A 23,433-nucleotide genomic window follows, 5' to 3' on the forward strand; every position below is an offset into this window, starting at 1 on the left:
CCCGCCCTCCTGGCTTGCCATTTGTCAGCGGTGAAATGATGGGCAGTAACACAGAACGGCGATTAATGTTCAGCCACCTCCGATTGGTTGGTGCGGCGCCCTCGCGCCGCGGGAGGGCGGAGCGCCTGGAGAGCGCCGCGGAGCGCGCGCGGGGCGAGCCGGAGACTGTAGTCAATCTGGCGGCATCCACGGCCACAGTAGCCTCGCGAGGACTACATCTCCCGGGATGCTCCACGGGCCCTCCGCGGATGGTCGTGAATATGTATCAGAATGTTAATGATTAGCTGCTGCTAAATTTGGTCAAAGAAGTCACCTACACAGAGCGCGTTGTTAGAGCCGTTCCGAGCGGGCGTTCGGCTGTTGGCTGCCTTCTTCCCCCTCTTACACACTCGTGTATTATTTTGAGGTGGTGTTCGCAGAGTTTGAAAGAGAATTTTAAAAAGCCGCAAGCGTTTCGCTCTTTTATTTTTATAATCCCCTTCAATTTGGGGCTAAAAAAACAGGAAGGAAGAAAAGGAAATGAAATGTGGTAAAAGAAGCTAAAAGGTGCCTTTTAAAAGATCGTTGCTGTGAAGTGAAAAATCTCCAGAGAACCCCCAAGCGCCGCGAGACCTCTTCCGAACCAAAGGAGTTTGCGCTCGCTCTCAGGGAAGAAGCGACCATTCATTCCGAGGAATAGCAGCCAATTAAAAGACAAATAAAAAAAGTTTGGAGTGGGGCGCGAGCGAGCGAGCGGGCGGGCGGCGCTCGGCGGGCGCGGGGCTCGGCGGGCGCAGGACGGACGGTGCCCGCCGCCTTCAGTGACGCCCGCGGGGAATGCGGAGCCGGCCGCCCGCGCCCAGCCGCTGCGCCTGCCTGCCGCCCGCGTCACGCGAGACCCGCAGGCCCGGGACGCCGCCGCGGGGCCCTCGAAGCGGATGAGCCGCGCGCCTCTGCCCGGCGCAGCCAACTAAAGCGGCGTGGATGATTCGCGACCTGAGCAAGATGTACCCGCAGACGCGCCACCCGGTGAGTGGCGCCGCGCCCGCCGCCCTGTCCGCGGCCGGCCGCTCCGAGGGTGCGGGAGGCGACCGACTTGTAGCCATTTTCTTATTGTTGTCTCTGAAGCCCCGGGAAGCCGCGCGCCGCTGCTCTCCGCCCGCGCCTCTCTCCCGAGGGGGCGAGCCGGGCGGCGCGAGTCTGCGGGGCGGGGGGTGCGGGCGTCCGCAGGCCAGACTCGCTCAGCTAGCTGACGGCGGCCCGACGCCATGGCGCGGCTGCCCCCGACGGGCCACTTTCGATTCCGGGTAGGGAGGGATGGGCGCGCGGGGCCGGGGGTTCGGGGCTGGGGAGGGGGGTCAGGGGGAGCAGGCTGAGGTGCGGTTCTAGGGAGCTGAGGGAGGCCGCCTGGAGGCACCCGGACCCCTGCCGGGGAGCGAGAGGCGGGAGCCGCGCAACGACCCCCCCCCCCCCGCGCCACCACCGCGGGCTGTCCTCCCCCCCACCTGCGATGTGGGCTAATTAAATATTTTATTGTTGTTCTTTAGGCACCGCATCAGCCTGCTCAACCCTTCAAATTTACAATTTCCGAATCCTGTGATCGGATTAAGGAAGAGTTTCAGTTTTTACAGGCTCAATATCACAGGTAACGATATTGACTTTAGCTGATCCTCCTGTTTGCTTAGCTCTTGTCTACCCCCCCAACACACAAACACCACCCCCTTCGTCTCCCCCTCCCCCCCCACCACCACAAAGGTATTACCATTTGTTTTTTCCCCCTGTGGGCAGAAAAGGCAAGTCAGGGCCTCTTTTCCCTTCAAGCAGGTGTAAAGAAATGAAGCATTTCCTTCTCCTGTAAACAGAAAAGGAAGCAGAACAATCGAAACAGAGGAGACTTGGAAAACGCTGAGGCCAAACTTTCGATATTGATTTATTGGGTCAGGAGAATGGAAGGTTGGGAAGATTCTGGGGCCTTTTGACTTCTTGGTTCCTTTTTACTCTGTGCTTGATCCCTTCCTTCTGCCATTCCATGGCATAGCTGGAGAGCCAGGGGAAGTAAACAGTGAGCCATTTCATTACTTTTATTTAAAACGACAACAATACTTTAGTCTGCGAGGCTCTCAGTCTTGAAGTGCTTTAGGAACATGTTTGTTTCATTGGATCAGTAATGGTGCAGAATTCTTACTGCATAAATGCAGGAACCCAAACAAGCTGCTGGATCAGATCAGCATCCCCCTTCCCCCATGTTATACGACTAATCTGTATTATTATTTTTTTGGGGGGGGGGAAGACATCATTCAAGAGACTGTTTTGATTCCGAGTTTCATTAATCTCTTAGAATAGTAAAGGTGGCATTTTCGTGGACTTAGTTTTTGCTTTTGTATGTAATTATCGATGTTTAAATTCTTGTTTTAGTAAGTGAATTTAGTGAATATTCTTCAATTCTGGATGAAGTTTCAGAATTAAATTGGCTAGAGTGTTTATTTCTTTCAGACATAAAGCCCTCTTTCCCAACCCCCACAGTTTATCCTTATTGAAAAGGCAAGACCAGGCTGGTTCTTGTCGCTCATTTCTCTCTCTTCCCTTTCATTACTAAAGTGCTGTTTAATATCATTGGTCTGACAATAGGAGCTGATGAATTAGAGGAAGGGATGTGGGTTTGGAGTTGAAGGATTAAGTTAAGTTCTACACTGTACTTAGATGATTTTATGTCTTGCATAGTCTGAAGCTGGAATGTGAGAAACTCGCCAGTGAGAAGACAGAGATGCAGCGGCATTATGTCATGGTAAGAAAACTGTGTCACAGATTCAAAGTGCTCATTAGCCGGGGATACTGAAAGCAAGAATACATTTTAAATTGCTGGAGGCTGCAGGATACATCACAGTGGCCCTACTAGTGTTGAGATTGTGGGTATGTGTCCATTAGCAACCTGTAATTCTAGGTTGTTATAACTTGGCTTTGACAACCAGCTTTGATTTAAATTTTCAAAAAGTTCAGTTGCATGGGGTATAATTTTCTTTGCTTTGTTTTTACAGATTGAAAAAAAAATGGGAGAAAAAAACCCCTCATTTATTTTTTGTTTAGTCACAAGCAAAATGTTTTTGTTAGTGGTTTTCTTTGTTGTTTTATTGCTCTTGCTCCAATTGTAACCAGACAGTTTTTCTATATACTCTTAAATGTGTTTTATGCCTTTTAATTATTGATTTGGATAGGAAAAGACACCAGATCCCTTTTGAGAAATTTCCCCATTCATCATGCTACTTTGTTTATATTTTTGTGTGCATGCTTTCAATTTCAATGGTGTTATTTTGGTTCTTAGGAGTGTTGATTTAGCTGCCAGATTTTCTGTACTGTAGTTATACTTCCATTCAGACAAATCAAATCTATGTTTACAGAAGTATTATGAAGCATTTTTATGATTCAGAAGTATATTTTGTGTTGCAAGAACTTACAGAGTAACTCATCAATTAATTTTCTATTACGCTCTGCTGCTTTGCATGTGTGAGTAGTACTCTGAAACCAAAAACTGAACTCTGAGGAGCATCTCCTTTTCCTACAGATCTTCACAGCATCAATCAGCATTTGTGTGAAATATTTCCGCTCTGCTTAGAAATCAAGAGTCATGTGAAATCAAATTTTTATCAGACTTCTTCAACTCATTTGCTTGTGATGTTGAAACAATTAGAGAGGTTAACAATGCTGAGTTTTAACATTTTCTTAGTTTTCTGAGTTTTTTTCTCTTGGGATATGTCTTAAGATGACTTCTAGTTTCTTGAAGATAGTGATTCGGCATCCTTTTTTATTTATTGACCCAGATATTGTGGATATTTTGGTTAAGGTAAGGCCTTTGTGTTGGTTGCTTTGTTTTCCGTGTACTTGGTCATTTTGAACAAACTGGAGAGATTATTGGAAAGGTACACATTTAATTGCTTTTCTTTCTTTGGCAGTATTATGAAATGTCCTATGGGCTGAACATCGAAATGCACAAGCAGGTAAGTTCATTCTTTATAATCATCTTAAATGACAGTTAAGACTGCCGCACTTAGAAAAGACATTTGTCTATTGGTGGTTTTTCTTTGCTACATTTGTCATTTCTATCTTTATTTGAAAAGACTGGGAATGAGTGAGGTTAGTTTTTTGCATGTGGTTCCTCATGTCCCATATTATCCTGACTTTTAATTACTTAAAGTATTATTTTTAAATCAGAATGTATATTAAACTTTTCTTCTCTTTCAAAAGCCATATGCAAAATTTGAAATACATATTTTCTTTTTTAAAACAGTTGCCATATATATTTCAGCCATCAAAATTCTATCTTATGAAAGAACTGTTCGGGAAATATTAATAAATAAAATTGTAAATTGTGTGAAGTCTTCATTGGATCACTATGAGAGTAGAGAATGAGTGAGCTGGGAGGATCAGAATGAAATCTGCAGAGCTATAAAAGAAATTGATGTAAAATCCTTGTACTAGTCCCCAGAGGCTACTTAGTTGGGTCTTACCTGGAACTCTAGCTTTAACTTCCAAAATTTGTACAGAGTAAATGAACCTGATAGGAGGATGTGATTACTCTTTAACCCTGGGTCTTAAAATCTAGTAATTAGTTTGGGGTTGCAGGGGAGCAAGCGCTCATGGGTATATGGGGGTATGTGACTACTACAGCTGCTATAGGGCTTGGTTTTGATTTTTTTTTTTTTTTTAAACAAGAGCCCAAATGAAATGATTTGGCTTAAGTTCCCTAAATGGCAAAGATAGTATATGTATGATACTGTTTGGCAATGATAATTCCTCCAGGAAGCATTTCTCTGAAGTCATCTCCTCATGAAGGACTTGAGGACTCTCCTCAACCATTTCCGAATAGATAATGCATATCTGCCTGCTGAGAAAGAGGCGACAGACAACTTTCTGCTTTCCATGTCGTATTTATTTGTGGTCAGGGTGTTGTACGTGTCCTCTAAGATTAAAACGTGTGACATGGCTGCCTGTCGTCAGCTGTAAGAACTCTTCTTGATGGTTGTTTACCACATGGCCAGAATGCGCTCTCATCAGTAGTTCCTTTAAAAGACGGCTGGCTCTTAGACAGTAAGGCAATCAGATGGTGTTTGGAAATAAAAGTTGCGAAAAATTACATTATTTGCATTGAAGACATTTTAAAGTTCTGTCTTACTCTGTATGCTATTTGATTATGCTAATGTTAGCGTATTACATATGCTGTATACTAATATATACATGGTGTAGTTTGAATGGTGCATATTTACATTTATATTTTAGGATCTTTGCCGTTTATGTTAGTGATATAAATACTGCTTCAGCAAAATGTATCCGGCTTATGGGTGTATTCTCTTTAGCTCTACCTCACAGGAATACAATTACCTGCTTACATAATTTGGATCTTATGCGTACTTATTTATTTGTTTGTTTGTTGATGGTTTTTATGAGCACTCCCAAAATTAGTTTCTCTTTAAAGAATGAACTAGATGAATGCCCCTTTATTTCTCCCTTTTCTATACTTTGCCTTACCCTGACCATTTAGTATCTGGATCTCCTTGTGCTATTCTGTACCTAGGTCACATAGCTATATGTGTTTCTTATTTTGATTTTGGGGGGTAATATGAGATCCCTTAATTTTACACATTTTATATGACTAAATTTTGTCATCTTGTCCAGCTGGCCTCAAATGCTGTCCATTTAAAATTGAGAAGAGTACACTTTGCTTTTTTTTTCTTCTTGCTTTTGAATTCAATCATATCAAGAATCCCGAGGGCAGTTTATCACATTATGAAATACAGACAGCCCTGCAAACCACCTACTTATTATATTTTCTTTCTTTTTCCCCCTTAAGCACAGAGGCATATCTGTCTTTATTTGTTTTCCTGGGCAGACAGCCGTAGTTTCTCTTAGCCTCTTTTCCAGATGCACCCGCTGGATACCCTTGTAATGGAAAGCAGCAATAATACAAGGAAGTTGCCCTGAGGCATAATTGGGCCTATTTCTCAAGACCGGTTTAGGCTTATTCACTTATTAGATTTGTGTCTCAAGGGTTCAAGAGTAGGAGTCCCAGGAGGCCTCAGAAGTTCCCTAGTAATTGGTGGCCCTGATATTTGAAACCCTTGTGCATATCTTTTGTTGTTGTTGTTAATATTCCTGTGTTCCTATTCGTCTTGGCTGCAGCTAGCCACAGAGTATTTTTAGGGAAATTTTTAACTGGGACTGAAAATGAAGGTTTTGAATGGTCTACGAATCTGTGACTTAGCAAATGGATCAGAGGATGCTAGTATGAAGCAGTGGTAAACAGGGAGGGTCCCAGTCCTCCCCCTCCTGTTTGCTGATGCTCATCATCAGTTGCCCTGGGTTGAGTCTGATGGAGAACCATAAAATGAAACCTATGGGGAATTTGTCATTCTGAAATGAAAGCTAATGTAATTAGTACCAATTAAAGTACATTTAGTAAATTGGATTTAATCTTAATTAAGCCTGCGTAATGTTGCCAATTTTTAACAATTATGTTAGAGAACATAATTAATTTAAATTTTGGTAACTGAGTAAATAGCATTAGTCTGGCAAAATTAGTGGGATTTTTTTTCGTTCTTTTTTTGTGGGGGGTACTCAGTGACATGACATGGAATTGAAGCATAAAATATGAATGTAATTTTTGGAAGTTTTTAGGAGAATTGATAGAGCTGAACAGATGAAGCTGGAAAAAAAAAACAGAGAAGTTCAAGTTCAAGTGGAGTGTTCTAGGCCACAGTGGGAATTAATACTTTTTCATTGTCTTCAGTTTTCATGTGAAAATGGGGTTGATAATTAGGACCTGGTTAGAAATGGCATGGAATTCATTGTGATGTCTTCAAAATAGAGTTTTTTAAAAACTGAAAGAACGTTGACTTTTCAAGAATTTCCGTTTGCAGGGTTTTGTTTTTTGCTTTAGACGGGATAGTTGGACCAGTGTTCTTTTGTTAGTTTCTTCTGATCCCTCTTTATATATAGTATGGCTTTGGTTGGGTCTGTGACCCTGGGCTGATAGGATGGTGTGTACACTTGATACCACCATTAGATGCTGCTTGTTCAAATCCTTCGCCTGCAACACTATAATTGAAGAATTTCTCTCTAATGGAATCAGACTCTGGCTGTTGCCACTCTGAAATGTGGATATTGGATGTAGATTAGGAGCCATCGATGTGTGAATTCAACCTGTAGAAATGAAATAGGTGAACGTGCTGTGATGTGGAAGGGGGGAGGGGCTGAGAATCACAATTTCCTCAGTGCTTTATAATTTGAAGATCTCTTCTAAAATTTATTTGCTTAGTGCTTGAATTTTAAGAATCATCAGAAAATCTTTGGAATCTGACACCTAAAATCTAAAAGTGAAACGTGAAGAATTTTATAAAGTGTTTGTCGTGTTTGCATATTCTTGTGTGTAATTTTTTTTTTCCCCCTTAAAGCAACAAAATTCTTATTTCCTCCCAAGCCATGCAAATTTCATTACAAGACTGGGCCACAACCATTTGAGTGCTGCTAAAATATTAATTGAATAGAAACGAAAGGCCTTGCCAACTGATAGGATATCATAATCATAGCCTCTTTGGTCAATGGTAAATGATGATAAATGACATTAGGAACCTTTTAGCAAACTGTAATAACTACAAGGAGGGAAGCAGTATGGATTTGCATTATATCTGATACCCTCTAGTACCAAGTGGATTGCCAATACTGCTTGTTTAGCATTTTCTAAGGGCAATAGGATATTGATTTCTGACTTACAAGGAACAGCTCTATTTTCACCATTGAAAAGGATTGCAGGTTGTTAAGAAGAAATTGACTTGAAGAGGCCGACTCCTGCCCATCATGGAGCAAATAAAGCAAAACTGCCGAAGCATGGTGGAGCAGCGAGACGGGCCCTCAGCAATTTGTTGCTATTAATTTACCATGCTCGACAGCAAATCAATCGGCATCTACTTCATCTGCTGGAGAAAATGCTGTCCAGGGCAGATAAAAGGCTCGGCATGGTACAGAGAATAGACTGGCTTGGCCAAAAGGAGGCTGCAGTTAATGTGTAAATAAGTGAAATCAAGGCCACTGTTGCAGAGGAAGCAGTTGTTAATTAGGTTGGTGCTTTTTAGTGAACTATTTTAGAAAGCAGCCTAGGATTTGGAGAATAAGGAGAGATTTAGTGAGGTTGAAGTAATATATGACTGACTTGACATTCCAGCCTTGAGTGCACTTGATTGTAGGATGCAGTCGATTTATTTGGGGACAGTGCTTGCAGTAGAAGTCAATTTATTTAAAGTTCTGTTCGGAGCAGATTTCTCAAGATAACTTTCTTGGGGGATATTACCTATTTCTTATATATCTTTTATATGTTTCAATGTGAAAGCATGCTTGGAGAAGCAGGTGTCTGAATATGTAGATAGAAGTAAAATTTTTAAGTAGTGGCTCTTCTGAAATGAGTATGGTTAAACTTGCATACGTGGAAAAGGAAAGCATTATCAAAAGTGAGGTATTTTATTTGAAAATAGCTTATAAACTGATGAGGAATTTGCTTTCAGAACTTTCTTCTGTTTTACGTCCATTAGCAAATAATCTAGAATGTCTGAACAAGGGTGGATACCACTGGGCTGGCAGGTGTTAAAGTGGTTTTGATGCTCATGCATAAGCTCCAAAAGGAAGAGAAGAGAACAATGGGAGCTCGTGTTTGTTCTTGTGTTCTTGTTTTAAGATTACTGATCCCTGATTTTGTCATGAATAGTAATGGAATAGAGGTTTTTGGTTGTGTTTCTCTTTTACTTAACCTTTTTGATTTGGATGTTCTGGGGTAGGAGGCCAACTTTACTCCTGTGTGGTAAATCTAAATGTATGTAAATTTAAAATTATTTTCTTTCCAAAATTGCCAGAGGTTCTAGCATTGTCGCTAGCAGGTGGCAGTTTCTTGGGCAAGACCCCAGTAAACGGTTTTTCTCAGCAAGAGAATCCAGAAGGTGAAAATTAACCCCTGAGGGTGTGTATGTGTGTTGAGAGGGCTATTTTCTGAATTCTGTGGGTTTCTCCATTTTTCTTTTTTATGTTAGATTTTTTTTTTTTGGTTTTGAGGCACCACAGGAAAATGTCTGTATTTTTTTTCCCTCACCTTAAGTAGTGGTTGTTGGGTGGAATTAAGAGTTTCCTTGCAATGGAAGTGAACGTTTATTATATATCTGGCATGTGCTTACCAAAGATCTGGGCATACTGCCAAAATTCTTTAATTCTTATAAAGATCCTAAGAAAAGGATTATGTCCAATCAAAGGGTGATTAAGCAGGGTCAGATCTGCACATGGTAATATAGTTATAGGTGGTAGGTTGGAATGATTGCCCGGGAGGCTGCCCTGCTAGGAAATGAATTGGCCATGAGTTAGAGATTCAGGCCCGAGCTCATTGCTGGAATGGAGATGCTCCTGGCTGCTAAAATAGTCTTTGATTTTTGCCCTTGAGCCCCTGTACTTTGGACTTGCACCCAGAATTTTTGAAGAGTCTCTACAGCTGCCTGGAGTCCAAGGCTGAAACTATTCAGGTTGGGTTCTCTGTCCAGCAGGCTGCCTCAATTGGTGAAAGCTCTGGGTAGCCTTCCCCTGGTCTACCACTTGACAGTGAGAAGAACTACTTGCTGTTTCTTGTAGGAAAGTTTTGTCTTCTCCCCAGGCAGCCTGTTTCTTGTTTACTTACGAAGGTTTCTTCTGTTTAATTTATCTTTTCCTGTGGCTTCTTAGACTGTCTGAAGACAAGGGGGCTGTTTGTTAATCATCACCTTGGGGTTTTTGAAGGGGGAGGCTGGGAGGGGAAAATATGATGTTTTGTGGCCTCTTTGTTGTTCAGAAAGAGGTTCTTAGATGCAGGAAATCACACACAACTCAAACCTTTAAATGAAGGCAGATGTTTTGCTTTTCCTGTTGAGAGACTTTCTTTGTAACATTCAAAGGCATATTTCTTACTCACTGCCCCTCAATATCTGCTTCCTATTGTTTATTTTACTTATCATTTTGATTGGCAAATATGTTTGCATCTAGGCAGTGTAGCTCTGAGCTGTGTTGGAATAATGAGCTAGACAAAAATGAACTGCATTTTGGATGCTTCTTCAGCCTCAGTGAAGGCTCATTGCTACGTTTTTCATTTACTTATCCTAAAATTTTACTTTTTTCTTTGTCCTACAAAGCAGCTAAAGGGAGTTGGTAATTATATGTTAAACATTTAGAAGTTCTTTGTGTTTGCTTTTAATGGGAAACTTTTATTGCCTTTCATATTTGATAGCCTGGGTTTTGAATTTGGTAATAATGCTTTTGCTGGCTAGAAAGGGAAAAAGAGATATGTTTCCAGAAGGTATTTTCCTTTATCATTCTTCATACCATCTTTTAAAAATTTCCAGAGGCAGAGACACTCAAATTTTCATCAGTGTGAAGTCAGTCTGTTCTATGTAGTGAATATTAGGCTGGGCTACACAGTGGAAACTGACTCAGAAAAATACTAATTAAAAGGGGACTGGAGAGATGGCACAGTGGCTAAGAATGCTTATTGTCCTATGCCAAGTGCCCACATCAGGCAGCTCACAGCTACCTATAACTCCAACTCCAGGGGTTATTGCCCCGTCTTCTGGCCTCCGGTTATCTACACTTATGTTTTCTTTGCGTGCACACACACACAATTTGAAAACTTTTTAAAAAGGGGAAAAAAAGAAACTCTACCTCATTCTGGTAATGGAGATGGGCTAGTGTAGTTGGTCCTACACAGGCCAAGTTACTATTTTTGCAAACAAGGCTGTTGAAAAGAAGCAGGAGACAGCACGTTTAGGCATAGACACTGATTTACACTGGTGATGACTGTAAGGTTTAGGACTTGTTCGGAGTCAGTAGCCTGAAGACAGTTTATGAAATTATTAGACTTGGGGAAGGCCTTAGAAGTCTTAGCCAAAGTGAAAGATAGAGCTGTTTTGACTTTGACTTAGTAACAGCTGTCAGTGGGAGTTGCTTTCAGTCTGTAAAGAGGGATTTAGCTGGCCTTCATCACTGCAAATCTATATACCCCCTCTGTTTTCATTGGAAGTGACCCACAGCATTAATGCCAGGCTCTTGCTATTTCTATATCATAGAGCCAATAGTTTTCTTCAGAGAGCTGCAGTGTGTAACCTGTACTCGATCCAGGGAGACAGATGGGCACAGTATAGATTTTCTTATCTGGTTTGTCAAAGAAGCAGAAGGGTAAAACTTTAGGATTTCCTTTAGGTTTACTCTGTCCTCTGGGAGATGGGTTATCTTGTCATTTTCAGAGAATTATTTTTGCTCATAAATACACAAGGATTTGTGTTGTGTAGGGGGATCTGCATCTCAAAACAAAAGCATAACTTTTCTCCATCCAGCATTTGTGTAGTCTTTGTCTGGTCAGCTCCTAATTAATGACATGGAGGCTTTTTTTTTTTTTTTCCTTATGAAAGTTCAGCCTATAGTTTAGGCTTGTTTCTAACTAGCTCTTATAACTTAAATTAACCCATTTATATTAATGTATGCTCTGCCACGTGGCTCGTGGCTGTTACCTCTCCTACTGCACATCCTGCTTGCTCTGCATCTCCTGTCTTCTTCCCAGAGTTCTCTCTGCTTTGAAGTTCCACCTTTACCTCCTCCCTAGCTACTGACTGTTGAGTTTTTTATTACACCAATCACAGCAATATTTTTTCAGTGTACAAGTACTCAACAGCAAGTGTTGGTTGGCTCCAGGGAGTTCAGAACTCTGCAGGACCCTCCTGAACTGTGGTCACATAGGCAAGTTAGATGGTGGCAGGGAAACTGGCAGTAATTCTTTGACTCTGCTGCTTGCTTCTTTCAAACAGGGTCTCACTGGGTAGCCTAGACCAGACTTGAATTCTTAATCCCCCAGTCTCAGGCTTCGAATTGCTGAGATTATAGCTGTGAGCCTCCACACCTGGTTTTATTCTTGTTTTTCAACTCCATATTCTGCTTCTGCCGGTTTGTAGGATCTTTTAGTTGTAGATCTTAGAAAGGCCTGTAAATACAACTGGAAAGAATAGTGCTGTTGAAATTAAAAACACTAGTACTGCGTGACACCTTTCTTTGCAGAGAGCTTAAGGCATTTTACATGTTCACCTCTGTCTTCCTGATGTTTCTATAAAGCAGCTAGCAAGCTTGGATCTCTGTGTTTGTTTAAGTAGCTTCTGTCAGTAATGTGCCCTACAGTTTGCCAAGCAGTGTCATTCCTCTGGCCTCTTTTAACAGATGACACTGAAGCTTAAAGGCTTAAGAGACTAGCCTAGTGTGACAGTCAGGAAGGATCAGCGCATGGGTGGGGATACCAGAGTTCATAAAGGTCAGTGAATACGCCTGAGGTCACATAGGAGAGCCAGTGACTGAAGGGGAAATAGAAAGTTTCTTAACTTCCTTCCCTTCTGTAGTTCTCATTATTGGCCAAACCGTTTTCAAATAACAAATAATATGCTTGTTTCTGTGATGTTCTTGGCTTTCTGCAACAAGAGAAGTAAGGTACTGCAGGTGCAGTCCTACACTGTCTTTAGTGAGAGATCTGATCTGTGTGCTTGTGCCTCAAGTTCAACTGTCCCCCTTCCTCCACCCTGCAGTGTCAGTGCCCTGCCCACAAGGAGTCTGGGATCAGCAAATTGAAATCTAAAGCTAAGATCCACTTTTAGCAAAGTGTTTAATCAAACTGGCTGCTCCCTCATTCCTGAACCATGCCACACAAACAGGCTGTTCTAGGCACACACTTGTTTATTGCTTGTTTCCCCTTCCCTGCTACCGTGTAAGCTCCACTTTTAGCATTGCCTTCTGCAGCACCCCTGATACTGAGAGTGCTGGTGCTCATGGAAGAGCTAGTGAAGGAGAGAACTACTATTTGGATAGTAGCTAAGCCTCTGTGCAGTTAGTATTTTTTCAGGATATATTTGGGTTGCAGTATAGACAACCAGTGCTTAACTTACTAGTGAAGTTTGTAGGAAAATGACATGTAGAAAGAGGAAATGAAAGCAGCTGAACATGGGGTTCAGGAATAAGAACAGCTAAAGTAGAATATATGTATTTTGGTGTGTTCATTCTTTTAAAGTTGAAAACAGGAATCGTTTCTGACTGAATTTAAAATTCACTTTGAACACCATTACTAGTCAGTATATATTTGAAGAGTTCTACTATTAATAACTGTACATGTGGCTTGAATGTGCATTGATCGTAACTGTGTACTGAGGTATGTTTGACTGACTTTTCTGTAAGTCTGACTAGTTCTTTTAGAGATCTGGGGAACTTTGGAGATGTTGATATTTGTAATGAAATGGCATAGTGTTGTTGAAAGAGTGATAATTCTAAGAGTAAGCAAATTTCCATAGTTTATTGTGCAGGTGATCTTTACTTCTTTAATTGTAACCTTATGAAATTATAGCATTAGTATTATTTATTTCAACTTTACAACAGAGATGTACAGAGAGTTTTAATAACTACAGTAGGATCTGTTAGACTATTTTATTTGGTTCTGAGGATGTAACAGGCCTTATATATTATAGACAAATGCTCTGTGACTGACTGAGCTACACTCAGCCCAGAAAGTTTCTTGTAAAATTTTCTTTTATTGTTTTAAATTCATAATTGCCTGTTAGTTCAAGAAAGGTATGTTTATATAGTACTTCATATTTTGCAAGATACTTTCTCCTTCTCTCATTTAAGTCTTGGCAGTGTCAAAATTATCCCCATCCTGTCCATGAGTAAACTAAAACACAGATGTTAGGTAACAAAGTTCCGTAGTTAATTAGTAGATGGTTTGGAATGTTTTAATTCTATTAGGATCAGTGTTCAGGTTAAAGTAATGTTCATGCAGACTTGAGCAGCTGTTGTCAAATATGTAGACTAAAATGTACAAGAGCTGATTTAGAGTGGCCAAGTTTTGTATTTTCCTTTGGCATATATTATTTAGATTCCAAAATTGTATGTATAACAATGCGATTTGAAATTACTTCTTCCTAGGATAAGTTGTGCAAAGGGGATATGTAGGAGTTTATTACCTGTTGTGTAACTAGCATGTGGGATTACTTCTGAAGTCAGTGTAAATGTTTGACTCTAGCTGAGGTTTATCTTATGGCACTTGAAGGAAGGATGTGGCTGACAGTAAGCTGGATAGCTTAAGTCCTTGGAGCTTTTGTGCCTTCATCCATCAGGAATCTTTACTTAGGAAAGGTTTGGACTATTTAACTTAGTTAACAATGAGCGTATCATTTTAATCAAATGACTTAATGGTAAATAAAATAATAGAGAAATGCTGAATCTTTGGATTCAAAAACTTAGTAGATATCAACTTCTTTAATTAACAGTATAAAGGCTGAAAAAGGAAGACTATGTTTTACTTATTGCTATGTCCCTCGCACTTAATGCCTGGGACCCAGCAAAGGAAGCAAATGATTATATGATGGAATAACTAAGAGAATGGCTTAACTTTTTACGTTTTCGTGTATATTTCGCAACACCCCTTATTCTGAGTGTCAACTACCCATGTTTTCTTTTTTTTCTGAGCTCCTAGGGAAATCTTACCTTTATGATAAACAAAAAAAGCCTTAGATAGGCAATCAGAGGTTAGAGTTTGTTATCTTACTTCTGTCAAAGCCTCTGAGCCTGGTGACCTGTGATTTAAAAAAAAAAAAGGAGCTAGAAGTTCAGAGTACTTGCTTATCTAATGTGCAAGCCTTGGGTTCAGTTCTTACTACCACAAACAAAATGAGAGAAAAGGTAGAATTGGTTACCTTCTATCTTTAATTTTATTTTAATTTGGGCATATTATGATTTCTTTGAGTAAGAGGTAGGCCAAGAATCAGCCTTGAATGACTACTGAAGAGTCCTTCAAACTCTGCTTGCCTTGAGACTTTTCTTCTCCCTTTCCCAGAGTGGTAAACACAGTGGAGTTGATGGGAGTTTTATCAGGTTTGAATGGAAACATTATATTACATGACCTTTTTGTAATCATTGTTTTCCTAAAGAAAAGAAGGTAATAAAATTCTTTGAAGAATAAAAATTTTATTCTTCTGCTTCTTGTTGAATTCTTGATTTCTACCAAAAACATCCAGATGGTTGTTATGTTGTTATTATGCAAGATTTCCATCTTTTTCATGGACAGTACTGGATAGTCAGTATTATGTGAGGCCCTTAGAAGGCACTAGAATTACTATTACCCTTTTCTAGGAAAGTTTGCAGAAAAATTGATTTTTCATTCATCCACATCTCTCTTGGTATGCCATTCTGGGTAGTACTAAGATAAGAATTGTAGATTTTGTCAGCTGAGAATCCAATAGACCTCTTTCCTTGGTTTGCCCTAGCAGAGGGATCAGTACACATATTGCTGCAAAATAGCCCTTCTGTTCTTTCACATATGTTCTACTTAGGGCAGAGTACATCGTAGTTAACTTTGTCTAATCCTAATGAAATAACATTGAATCCTGAGTTTTCTCTAAATAGGTAAGTCTAAAACATGGTAAATGTCAACTTGACACAAACTAGAGTTATCTGAAACGAGGAAAACCCAACTGAGAAAATGCCTTCCAAATATCTGGATATAGGATATTTCTTTACTAGTGATTAATGGAGGAGGGCCCAGCCCATTTTGAGTGGTGCTGCCCTTGGGCTGGTAATCTGGGTCTATAAGAAAGCAGGCTGGGCAAGCCATGATGAGCAAGCTAGTAAGCAGAATCCTTCTGTAGCCTCTGCATCAGCTTTTTCCTACATGTTCCTGTCCTGCTTGACTTTTTACCCTCACTGTTTTGATGACAAACTGCTACATGGAACTATGAATAAAATGAACCCTTTCCTCTCCAAGTTGCTTTTGGTCATGGTGTTTCATCACTTTAGTAACCGTAACTAAGACGCATAATCAGTGAGCTCATGAGGTGTCACGCCACACACCACAGGGTATCTCTGTGTATCCTTGGTTGTCCTGAAACTTGCTCTGTAGACTAGGCTGGACTGCAACTCAGATATCTGTCTGCTTCCTGAGTGCTGGGATTAAAGGTATACACTGCCCACTAAGCGCCTGAATTTTTACTTTATTTTTCTCCTGTAAATTCCAATGTATTGTGCTGTGAATGTGGGAGACTTAAATTACACTTAACCTAAAATAGCCAGTAAAAAGTAAAAATTTCACAGCTACTCTATTGTTTTAACTTCTTTTTGGTGGGGCTGGGAGTGCTTACTTAGGGTTCTTGATGGAGATTCTAAGTTGTCATGTGTAGAATGAACACTGTAGCTCTCACAGGGAGTGGTAAAGGATGGAGCTGGGTCAGACATAGCACATTTCTGTACAAAATCCTCATTTCCAAATGTTTGATCTAGCTGGTGTGGTAAGGTTCTGCTTTAATCAGATAAAGTGAAATGGATAGAATTTTTTATTACTTTAAGCAAAAGCTTGAAGTTTTTTTTTTCTTGTTTTGTTTCAGTTGGGGATATAATTTGCTAAGATAAAACACATTCCTGCCTCCAAATTTCATTTTTCATTCCCTTACTTTCTTTGGTGTTTGACATTCCATACTTTACTGTTGTCTTTTTTTTTTTTTGTTTTTTTTTTGGGGGGGGGGGTTCTCTGTGGTTTTGGAGCCTGTCCTGGAACTAGCTCTTGTAGACCAGGCTGGTCTCGAACTCACAGAGATCCGCCTGCCTCTGCCTCCCAAGTGCTGGGATTAAAGGCATGCGCCACCACCGCCCTACTGTTGTCTTTTTGTTTGAGGTTCACGATTGCTTACATGCGACTATGCATATCCTCCTGTATACCTCAAACCATCTCTCGATTACTTAAAATACATAATTATAAGCAGTTACCATATTGTATTGCTTAGTGAATACTCAGAAACCATCTTTATAAATTGACATAGCTTCTCAAATTCAAGTATCTAGTATTGGATTTGTAAAAGTTAAGATTGTAACTTGCAAACATGAAAAAAAAACCCTAGCTTTGTGGGGTTGCATTATTCTTTGGAAGAGTGATTTGACAAGAGATTGTAGTCCTGGACTCATGAAAGCTATGATGGCTTTTATATTTTATTGACTAACAATTACTTAGACTCATACTGCCACTTAGATGGTACTTTGAGACCTGTGGAGTTAGAAAAGGTAAGAAGACTTGTCCCCTCAGGAAATCCTATCTTTTCTCTTGATCAGTGTAAACAGTACAGTGAAGACACTTGTGATAGAAAATGGAGAAGAGGTCTTCTTTCTGGTTCTGGGACTATTAGGGTGCTGTCATGGAAGGTGGCAGAAGAATTTTAAAGAGCTAAGACTCCTTAGGCAGGAGGAGAAGAATGGGGAACATTCTAAATGGGAGCCACAGAATCAAGAATGTTCTGTGTGTTTTAGGAATGGTTAGCATTTCCAGCGGTAGACAAGAGAGTAAGTAGTAGGAGTTGGTTTATTTAGAATGTGTTTATTATTGAAGGCCTTACATGCTCAAAAGAGTGCTTTGATTGATCATAAAAAGACCATCCCATGAAAATTCGGGACCACATGTTTTGTTGGTGTACTCTTCTCTGCATCTGGCTTAGGATCCAAGAGCAAATATCAGTGAATATTGATTGTAGTCATATGAATAGAGAGAGAGCATTGATGAGGTTGGGTCTGAGTTACAGGAACAGTAGTAGTACTAGAAAGGAGAAGGAAACCATGTGGTATAATAGTCATGGCTGTGGTAGTGCTTTGCAGAAGACCTTAAGACACTGTCCTCTACAAGATGGGAAAAACATGGGGACATTAGCAGAGAGACATTGAGTGGGGAAAAACTGGTGTCGGGTGTGTTCAGTATGAGTACCTGGGGAAGAAGGCGTGAAAGGAAAGAAGCAAGAGGAAGATTTTGTTTTTTTTTCATTCCTCTTGTTGCTGTATTTGTGTTCTTGTCTAGACTTCCAGGATACCACTTAGTTAGTGCTTGTGTTCTATACCCAGACCACAAGAGTACCACCCAGGCAATCCTTTGTGGACAGTGATTTGGAGAACATTTTCTTCTAAGGAAAGCATTTGGCCACTGGGTGACTTTATGTTTCTGTGAATCTTTTTTTTTTTTTTTTGTGACTGTTGCCATAACTATTATATTGATAGAAATTTTAAGTAATTGTAGTTTTAACTTCTTCCTCTTTAGAGAGATTCATAATGCTAATATAGGTGCAAAACTCTCTAAATTATTTGTCACCTGTTGAAACTTCAACTATTTTTGCATTTCTTGTGCTTGGTGTTATTTTTTTTTCTTCCTTGATTCTTAAATCCTTTGACTAACAATCCTAGATAGGTGAATGATTCCTTTTTGTGTTGAAGTCTTTAGTAAATATGAAGCTGAGTCTAAATTTGATTGTAGAACTACTTACTATGTTTCTAAAGAAATAATCGTTTGTTTTTTATTATGTTCCTAATGAGCTAAACACTAATAAACATAAATTATTTGTATGTGTTTAGCTTCTCCCCTCAATATGGTGCATGCATTATATTCAAAGTACTACTGTACCCTTTGGTACTTACTAAACTGAAGCTTCCGTAGTTGAGTAAGAATAGCAGTGATAGTAAGAAAAGTTAAATACATTTGAAGTTAGGAAGCTCATCTAGAACATTTTGGTAATTCAAAATATTGCTTGGTGGCAACAAGCCGCAGATGTAGTCCAGTGTGGGGACAGGATGTGGTCTTAACTGCTCTGTCATATAGTGTTGTAAGGAGAAGCCCTCTTGTTTGTCCCAGCCGCCCGGCTAGCTTAGCCCCGAAATAATCACACAGAAATTGTATTAATTAAATTACTGCTTGGCCCATTAGCTCTAGCCTCTTATTGGCTAACTCTCACATCCTGATTTAACCCATTTCTGTTAATCTGTATATCGCCACGTGGCAGTGGTTTACCGGGAAAGAGTCTAACCAGTGTCCGTCTCAGGTGGAGGATCCATGGCATCTCTTGACTCTGCTTTCTTCCTCCCAGAATTCAGTTTTGTCTTCTCTGCCTCCCTAAGTTCTGCCCTATCATGCCAAAGCAGTTTTCTTTATTCATTAACCAATACAAGCAATACACAGAGGGGACTCTCTCACATCAAATAGTCTATTGTAAACATTGGAAACATACGTTGCTTTATGGGGTGTGGGGTGTTTTCTTCAAAGCTGACCATGGCTTTAAATTTCTATTGCATCACATAGAGCTAATGTTAATTTGTGGCCAATTGAATGTAATGACATAACCTGGGTGTGCTCATTATGGGTTCTATGCTTTTGGATAGATACTTTCTCCAAACATGGTAATGTCTTTATTCTCTTCAGTCTAAGTTAGATTGAGCTCTTTAAAGATAGGGCTTAGATTCTTTACTTTCATTATAGAAAGTAATATTAAAGGAAATTAAATACTAGCAGAATTTCAGCAAGCTAAAGAAAATACTGTGGATCACATAGAGGCCAAAGACAGGGACTGAAGTCTTCCTCTATAGACTGACTGATGAGGCTATGTCCCTCAGTTAATTCAACAGTCAGGTTTCAGACTTGAATACCTGAAATAAGGAGTGTGTTTTTATTTGATTTTAAAGTGCCAAAAAAGTATGTCATTAAATAACTTGATAAAAATTATTTGAGAAAAGACTTGTCTGTACAGATTATGCACAGATATCTTTATCTTTTTCCCTGTTCCCTAAACAGTAAAGTATGACTGCTACTCACACAACGCTTGGATTGCATTAGATATTTTAAGTAATGTAGAGATGAATTAGAGTACATAGGAAGGTGTGCATAGCTCACATGTAAATAGACCCTCTTATATAAGGGACTTGAATACCTGTGATTGTTGGTACCCTAGAGGTCCTAGAGGTAGTTACCCGTTGATTCTTGCTTTGTATATGGCTTGATGATCAGAGCCCTGACCCAGTGACTAACTGGTGGACTGTTAGATTGCTACAGAGAAGTTGGTGGTTTTTCATTTTTCTTCTCTTCTTTGTTCACTAAGATCCTATTCTAAATGGTGACTTATAAACACATTTTCTCATCTTAGATTGGCCTCTAAATTCTTAGAAACATTTTGGGGTAAGTAGTCAAAAGGATCATTTTGGAGAATTTATTAAATATAATTTAAATAAATTTAAAAGTACATTTTATTGCAGAAGTTCAAGCATACTTGAACTGCTGAACCTTAGACCCAGTAGACAGCAAGATCTAGTAGGAAGACCCCTGAATGACTTCACTCACTTGATTCCTAAGTATTATTGCTGTGGCCAGTTAGCTTTCCTAAGCCAGGAAGGAAGGTAAGAAATATTTTCTTAGGACTGTATTGGAGAAATTTGCTGCCATGAAGACATAGAGACTAAAATGTAAGGCTAAAGAGGTTACAGTTTGGGATTTAAAACTGTTACCGTGGAGTAGAGTTACCCAGAGCATGGTCAGTGGACTGCGGCCGCTCTGTGAACATTTAATAAATCTGGGCAATGAGATAAGGAGCTTGTACTGGAATATAAATCAACATGCAACTTCTTTTGTGGTTAGTGTCTTTATGTTTAAAACAGAGAACAAGAAAAACTCACCCACCTGAACTAAACAGTAACTGATTTACATCCTGGCCATAAGCCCCTTTATCCTCCTGCTAATTGGTGATAATGTGGGGATGGCTAACTTTTTAGAATATGTAGTCAATCAAAAGATTCATCAGGATTTTTTGTAAGGTGATTATAGACTCATATTGAAGTTCATAAAATAAAGTGTGATCTTAAATACTTTTATAAAACGTAAGTTGAATTAACGTTCTGATTAAATTCTAGGTGGTATGAACATACACATCATGGCCCAGACATTTGACAAGTTAGCAGCATTGGGGGGCATTGCGGTTTTGCTTCTGTGAATGTAAAACTTGTCTCAATTCTTCTAAATGCTTGTAAATTCTTCTTTCAGGTGTTTCTTTCCCCGATTTTCACCATCTACTCAGTGACATGAACATTTCTTATATAAAATCTCATAACTTTTATTCTGTAGTCTTAAATTTTAGGACCATGTCATCATCAAAGAAGCTTTAAAATCGATCCCAACCCTTCCTCCTGTCCCTGGAAGCTGCTGCTACTCCTTACTACTATGTAGAAGTTTTCCTGCACCCAGGGCAGGTATCTGTTTACTGGGAAAACAGGAAAGAGATCCTATGTCAGTAGCAGAACGTAAATACTGAGACTATCTTTTCTGAGTCATAGTTCACCCAAGTGGAGAGACAGCTAATTTTCTGGAGCTGACCTGTGACCCCACTCCTCATCAGTTGAGGAAGCACTTGTTTCTTCTTTGTTACTGTACCAGTCTGACATCTTCTACCTTGGATCTTTCTTGAGCTTCCTCTTGAGCTCTACAGCCCTTCCCCTGTGTAGTGTAAATTAGTGAGGGATACTTTCTTAATTGAGAACAGGAAGAACTTTGAGCTTTGATCAATACCTAACAATATAATCACTTAATTTATTGTACTATCTAATCTCAGTTCTGTTCTAAAGCAACTATTTCCCTTAAAGAATTTTATTCATACATCAGTCTGCATAGGTACTTCTGCCAGTCACATATAGGACACCTCTTCTCATTTCAAGGTTGTGGACATGGAGTTTGGAATCACTTGGGAGTTTGCTTGGTCATGGCTCAGGTTAGATTACTAATTAGAAAAATCACCTGCGGATCTGGGAATTCATAGCTAATGATTATATCTGCTGTGCTTTTAGAACATTATAGTCACTTTAGGCTGAGTTGTTTCCATCCCCTTCCATAACTGTTCTCTAACACAGATCTTGACACAACCCCTTGAATTGCCTACCTTGATGTGTTGCTGTACATTCAGGTTTTCTTTGTTGTTTCATAGGTTTCTTCCATTGTCCAAATCCAGTCCAATCACTCATAGTTCTCTTCATGCAATGTGTTTCCTTACTTATTATCACTCTGGTCGCCATTATTGTTCGGTAGACCTTTGTGCCGGAGAATCTGTTGCCTTGCTTCTTGGCTGTCTTTACTGATAGCCTTTGGTGTTTCTTTATTTCTGGTATTGAGTTAGGTTTAGGAGCAGTGAAAATCTGCCTGTACTATCTGTATGCTTTATTCTTCTCTCTGGATACATTATCTCATTCACTATACAGTAGATGCTTTGCTTTTCTTTTATTGTCTTTCTCCTCGGAGTGTCTCAGGTAGTTAAACCCAACATGCTTCTAAATGTTTTCCTCCTCCACAAGCCGGCTTGAGGTCCAGTGAGCTTGTGTAAGGAAGCCAACGAACCTGTCTACCCCGTTTCTGCAGGCAGGAAGTCCTCCGGGGGAGGACGAGATCTCTGTGCTTCCTTTTTACTCATTAGCCATACCATGCATCCAGGCCACAGGTTTTCAAGATCTGCCTGCTGTTGTTCCTGCTTGTGTTTCTTTCTCTCTGGCTATCTTTCTGATTATGGTGGTTTCTTTAATGCTTCACTGTTCTTATCTTAAAGTAGGGACAAGAGTAAAACTCTTTCATTGCTCTGAACATTAAGTGACATACCCTGTATAAGACAGGCTCTCTTTAATTGGTAGGATGGTTGCTGTGACCTGATGCAGCACTCCTTTCCACCATATTTAGAATCACTCACTATGAGTAAGGTCATGTCTAAGTGGTCTTACCTGGTGGGAACAGTCCTGACCCCTAGGCTGTCTGAACCACCTCTCTAGCTCCATTTGCTGCCACTGCTTTTCCTGTGCTGTGAATGCGCTAGGCTGGTGTGTCCGGCTACCCCGTTTTAGAATGATTTTTTCTTGCCCTGACCTTCATCTTTCAGACTCATTTTATCCTGGTTCCTCAGGGATAACATTTATGCCTTAATCATTGAGAAATACTGTCCACCTCATTTATTTTACTAAGGGCTTTGTAAGTCTTATTTGTTCTTCCACTGTTTCAGATATGACATGGAATCTGGCAGAGTAGTAGAAAATTATTAAAGATTGAGGATTTACTATGTTTCATATAAGGGATATTCCCCACTACCCTTAACCCTTTCCCCACAGAATGGGTGAGGGATTGAACCCTGTGCTCTTCTTATGATAGGCAAGCACATTACCAGTGAGCAAAATAAATTATATAACCCAGCCCTCTTTTTACTTTATATCCTGGAATAGTGTCTCATTACATTGTGCAGTCTGGCCTGGAGCTTATACTCTGTTATGTAGACATGCTTTGAACTTGTGAGGCTCCTGCTTCAGCCTCATAAGTACCTGGGATTATAGGCCTCTACCAATAGACTTGGTTTCTTTTATTTATTTCTATTTGATCTTCTTCCTTGCTGGGCTGTAAACACCTCATGGGGTCAGAGCCTTCTGCATTCACTAAACTGTGTGCCACAGTTGCTAGCTCAGAGTGGAAAGCAAATACCTGAAATCAGATTATTTCATTTCCTAAGTTGGAGGTACTTCGAGAATTCATTTTGTCCTTGATCTAAAATTATCTTTCAACTTCCATCTTTCCTC

At 40.0% G+C, this 23,433-nt stretch overlaps 1 protein-coding gene across 11 annotated transcripts in view; it reads left to right on the plus strand.

The window, feature by feature from the left end:
• Window positions 1-205: 205 nt before the first annotated feature.
• Window positions 206-23,433, plus strand: part of Tle4 (TLE family member 4, transcriptional corepressor) — a 134,858-nt gene continuing 111,630 nt past the window's right edge. For 3 of the 11 annotated variants that reach the window (XM_041660882.1, XM_041660887.1, XM_041660886.1), the window contains exons 1-4: window positions 209-1,008; window positions 1,527-1,624; window positions 2,701-2,764; window positions 3,927-3,971. In XM_041660882.1, coding sequence (XP_041516816.1) covers window positions 964-1,008; window positions 1,527-1,624; window positions 2,701-2,764; window positions 3,927-3,971 — 252 coding nt within the window. In that variant the 5' untranslated portion in view covers window positions 209-963. Of the gene's footprint in view, window positions 1,009-1,526; window positions 1,625-2,700; window positions 2,765-3,926; window positions 3,972-23,433 lie in introns of all 11 variants that reach the window. The other 8 variants (XM_041660888.1, XM_041660883.1, XM_041660890.1 and 5 more) reach the window with 5 other exon arrangements.

The sequence above is a fragment of the Microtus oregoni genome, unplaced genomic scaffold (assembly GCF_018167655.1).
Source record: "Microtus oregoni isolate MIOR12 unplaced genomic scaffold, Mior012 000012F_ref0000307, whole genome shotgun sequence".
NCBI classification, from domain to species: Eukaryota; Metazoa; Chordata; class Mammalia; order Rodentia; family Cricetidae; genus Microtus; species Microtus oregoni.